General features: G+C 40.6%; 1 protein-coding gene across 1 annotated transcript in view; it reads right to left on the minus strand.

Moving 5' to 3' along the window:
* The window catches only part of LOC137992483 (coiled-coil and C2 domain-containing protein 2A-like), a 77,128-nt gene that overhangs the window by 41,326 nt on the left and 30,802 nt on the right, over positions 1 to 5,000 (minus strand). The window contains exons 21-25 of the mRNA XM_068837839.1: positions 4,505 to 4,576; positions 4,259 to 4,343; positions 4,123 to 4,189; positions 2,083 to 2,175; positions 1,806 to 1,872 (exon numbers count right to left, since the gene is read on the minus strand). Coding sequence (XP_068693940.1) covers positions 1,806 to 1,872; positions 2,083 to 2,175; positions 4,123 to 4,189; positions 4,259 to 4,343; positions 4,505 to 4,576 — 384 coding nt within the window. The remainder of the gene's footprint in view (positions 1 to 1,805; positions 1,873 to 2,082; positions 2,176 to 4,122; positions 4,190 to 4,258; positions 4,344 to 4,504; positions 4,577 to 5,000) is intronic.

The following is a 5,000-nucleotide window of genomic DNA, read 5'->3' on the forward strand; positions in this document are numbered from 1 at the left end:
ATTCATGTTAGCACGAGCAGAGAACAGGCGCCGTAAGGTTCAAATAGCCAGTTGTTGGCTATAAGAGCGCATAAGAGCTCTGGGAAACCCTGATACAAAGTGTCTTCTCAATGGTTTTCGTAAAGAAGAATGACAAGTGTCTCTGATTGGCGCATTCATGTTAGCATTCACGTTACAAATAGCCAAGTGTTGGCTATAAGTACCCTACGGCGCATGTTCTCCTACATAGAATTTCCCTGAGTCTAGGGGCATGCGCAGACATAACACCCGGGGCTCTGGTGACGAGGATGAGGACAAGTGGAGAAAGGACGCAGCTCTTTCCAACCTCTAATTTCATTGGATCCCTTTAAGGCCGTGACACATCAGGCGACAAGTTGCAGCGACACGTCTCTGCGACAAGTCGCTCCGTGTGTCCCACTTGAAAAACAAGTCGTTGCGACACGACACCTGTTCGGTGCACAAAACATGATCTCGTATGAGGGGGAAGGTGAAGCAGTTTTCTAATTTAATATGGCGGACCACAAGACGCTCTCTCATTGGTTCATTTATATTTTGTCGCAGCCATTGTTGCCGGAAGTGTACACACGATGCGACAACGCTGGACTGGGACTGATCGCAGCGACAAAATTAGGCCACAGCGACAATGATTTTCACAAAATTAACCTGTCACAGGAGGCGAATTGTTGCGGCGACTTGTCCCCGCGACGTGTCGCAGCGGTTTGTCCCCTGGTGTGTTCCGGCCTTTAGGAGACAGCTATATTACTTTTAGAGTTAGGGTCCATTGTTTCTTTTGTATCGTGACAAGTGGCGTGATAATTAAGAATTTGAAGGAGGATGCTAAGAACAAAAACACCCAAGAAACCACAAATAACTGGCTCGAAGTCTGGAAAATGTCTTGGGCTTCTCAAAAGCACTGCAAGTGACGAAAGCATTGAAAAGTACAGGAACCCGCAGCCCTGAACGGAATTCTCGAGGACTTTTGCGCAAAAGTTCGTAAATGCTTCCAGAACTTGATCTTTGTCAAATGATAGGATATTTTTGGTCTGCAAGTTTCCACAAGTGTTAAAATGTCAGTCAATATGGTTATTTTTCAACCAATAACGTTGATGTAAGCAGGACTAGTGAGCCATGATACGAAATAAACACGATAACAGCAAATCAGAGTCACATTTTCGCATGAAAATTATTAACAAGCAATCACATTATTTATCTCGTGCAATTTGGGATAAATCAGCGCTCGTACATTTTTCAAAGACTACAAATTGCATGCACTGGCCGGATTTCGTTAGCCTTTGAAAAAGTTACTCTTGCTGATTTTTCCCAACTGAATTGCGCTCGAAATCATGTGATTGCTGTACAAATATGGTTGACTCGGTTATGTTAGAGCGCTTTTCAAACGAGAGTCATGCAGTGAACATCCAAAAAATTTACCCGACCAATCAAGAAGCGTAACCGTAATAAATCAATAGGCCAGTTTCGTATTCTAACGGTTGGACTGGACCTAGCACGAGATGGAGGCTAATGCGGGCAAATTAATTTGCATTTGAAAAGATTTGCCCGCATTAGCCTCCATTTCATACTAGATCCAGTCCAGCCGTGAGAATTCGAAAATGGTCTAATAGGATTCGGTAACTCGACAGAAATGTGCGCCAACAACGCCAACGCATTACTCGTGAATGGTTTTCGTTTTGTTTCTCATTAGTTGAAAAAGTGGTGCGAAATTTTGTATGCCAATCTCTGAGCAAAGCAATTGATTTAGTTATTTTCGACACTAAATGGTAGACAATCCGCAGAGAGGAACATACCTCGTGACCTGATCTACCGGTGCAACATTGGTAGTCATCGAAAGTTCCGGAAGGAGGATAGGTTCTCCTGCAAGGTTTAGGAAATAGAGAGGTTTAGAACAAGGCCGGGAGTGACGCAGTGGTAAGAGCTTTAAGGTTTGGTTTCCTCTTTAAACAGCCAAGCATTCCTATCGAGCGACTTCGATTCAGGTCCATCATCGTCAAACATCAGAAAAAGTTTGGATTTTGTTTTCATTGCCTTTAGTGTGGAACAATGTTTTTTATCATAATTACTTACCTGGAGCTCGTTTATTTAGTTTTGCGTTTTCTTTTAAATTTTCGTATTCCGTGGTTTCATCAAATTTTGGAGGCCTTGAAGGACGAGGAGGAACTAAACCGCATCATAAATACGAGAAAAGAAAGAAAAAAAAAACAAAGTTAACATATGGGTATTGAGTCTGAGCTGACAGGGCAAACTTTAAAAAATACATTTAGTTGATATTTTTGTCTGCCCAGAGCAAATTCTTGAAATGGACAAATACTGAATGCGTCTATCTTCAGTGAATATTTGGTTTTAGTATACACTAAAACAGTGGATAGCGTTAAACGCGCGCGCTGATTGGCTACTCAAACTCCAGATATCCTTTGCTATTCACCTCCAAGCAATTTACGCCTGAAAATGTTGTAATCTTTACAGGAATAAATGAGTTCAAATCATCTTTTTGTGCTATATTATCTCACTGCTTCGCGGCTCGGTAAATATCCACCACTAGCCACCTCCACTTCGGTGAATAGTTGTTAATTATTATATAAACACCATTATTACATAAGTATAGAGATTTGCGTACATTTCCGTGATGAAATAAAAATGACAGACGATGTTTTCACGAGTGAAAAATTGTCGTATCAGTCTTTTGATTGGCTAATATTATATTGAACTTTGGCGCGGGAGGCCTGTGCACCGACAGCGGGAGTAAAATTTGCAAACATGGCGGCCAACGGGTCTATGGTTTTAAAAGTTTTTTATTTTTTATTGCTTAGTTTTCTCCACAAATTAATTCAGAAGATCTTAAAAGTTTTAAAAGTGCTCAAGCGAGGTATGGAAGGTAAAAATTTCTTTTATTTCAAAAAAATTTGCTATTTATTTGGTGCTTTTGTTCACTATCGGTGGCTTGATAGCCTCTCGATTAAAACTTACTTCGTTAACTTTATGACCCCTTTACTTATATAATAAACAAACTACTTCATGGTTGGCGCGTTTGTACGATTTTTATTACTCACTCGTTGTGAAGGATCGTAAAACTCACTCGTTCGCTTATGCTCCTTTACAACTCGTGAAAAAAATCGTACGCACTCACGAACCATGAAGTAATCTATCTATGAAATACAAAGTGAGCTTTCGCGCGAAAACATGATCTCTTCACACGTAAAGACAACATCTTCACACCTGAAAAGATCACTGTTGCTTTGGTTATATATAAAAATCGCGCCTTTTGATGCCTTTCGTGACATGATTTAGTATTTCATTGCTGTTAATATAATAAATAGAATATTACATGGCCGCTTGGAGACACAAAATTTCTCTTCTCGTGTTGAAAAATATTTCACACGTTCGCCGCGCTCGAACACTCGAAAAGAAATGTCGTATCCCCGCGCGGCCATGTAATATCCTCTATTGATCAAAACGAGTTGATATAGGTCGAATTACCAACGTAAGACACCCCGTGAATCTTACAATGACAGTTGACAGATTCAGGGAAGCCACCTGCATATTACAGGTCTCTATAAGAGGCAATTGCTTGAATTGTCCAGATATGTGAGAGGATCACTTCTCCCTTTCGTCTACAACGCGCACTTCAAATAACGTAAACACCCGCCGCACCTAATTTCCCAAAACTCATCGCTAAAAATCAGGGGTGCGGCTTATCTGCGGGAACACTTGACAAAGGTTGCTTCCGGTGTGCGAGTTTACGTTCGATGAACAGTGGATGAATAAGACTTGATTTCTTTTGATGCAAAAAAAGAGGCTCTTTTTTTTTCTTTTTTGTTTTCCCAAAATTTGAGCTGCTAAATTCAGGGTGCGGCTAATCTGCGGGCGTTTACGGTATATATAATGATTTCACGTTCAGTTCACATAAGAGCAATGGGATCAAAGCAGAAAGAAAGCGGGACTTCCAAGTTGTTTACTTATCCATAGAATAACGCTCAACAGAGATCTACAGACTCGGTATTCATTCCACGGTGTTTCTTGCGGGGTAATTGAAAATGGCGGACAACGCTGGAGCATCTGCCCAGCAGGAAATTTAAGAAACAGGAACAAAGTTGTGCAAACTCTTACGTCCTCCATCAGACCCGTCAGTGTCATCCATGAGACTTGAACCTTGACCCTCTTGCCTGGCTCTTTTCTGTTAAAAAAATACTGTAAGATCAGTGACATTAGAAAACGTTCAACAAGGCTACACGTTTCTTGTTACCCTTCTCTTAGCTTCTTTTTTCCATTCTCTGAGTTCTTCCTCATACTCTGCAAGCTTGTCTTGGTATTTCGCGTCAAACTCTTCCCTATGAATACAAGAATGTTGAATGTCCTTAGTTTTAATTCACGCTAAATGACGTTTGCGGCTATCATGGCTTTGGCCACAACAGGTCAACAATATCACAAGCAATGATGCATACAAGATGAATGTTTCCCTTTTAGTACACAAAGGAAGTGCTTTTCTTACCTTCTTTCCTCAAGTTCCTCAGCCATCTCTTGTTCAAATAATTCTTCCTCTTCTTGTTTGTTTGTTTCTTGCCTAGAACACACAGACTCTAATACGTTAATATCTTTGCCTTTGAGAAGTTCGCAATGGATGATTTTTCGACTCAAGTTAGGCTTTTTCAGAACGTGTCCATATCGACATTTTTGAGAAGGACATGAGTTTTTCATTTAACACAGGCCGAGAAATGGAGATAAGGGTTTGTTACAGGTTCCTCGGCAATCGCAATGAAACCCCGATTTCAATAACAGTGTATATTTACCGGTCCTATGGCACCTTAAAGTTAATCGACGTTCCACTGTACGAGTATAGAACGAAATGATTTTCCGTACCATTGGTATTTCTTAAAATTAACGTTTCGTTATAGGCAGGTAGAAATGGGCGCAACTCAATGGCACAGTCATGAATTGATACTTATTTAATACTTAAGTCGTTCAGGTATAGTGCAGAGCGATTATCA

This window comes from Montipora foliosa, chromosome 2 (genome assembly GCF_036669935.1).
Source record: "Montipora foliosa isolate CH-2021 chromosome 2, ASM3666993v2, whole genome shotgun sequence".
Lineage (NCBI taxonomy): Eukaryota > Metazoa > Cnidaria > Anthozoa > Scleractinia > Acroporidae > Montipora > Montipora foliosa.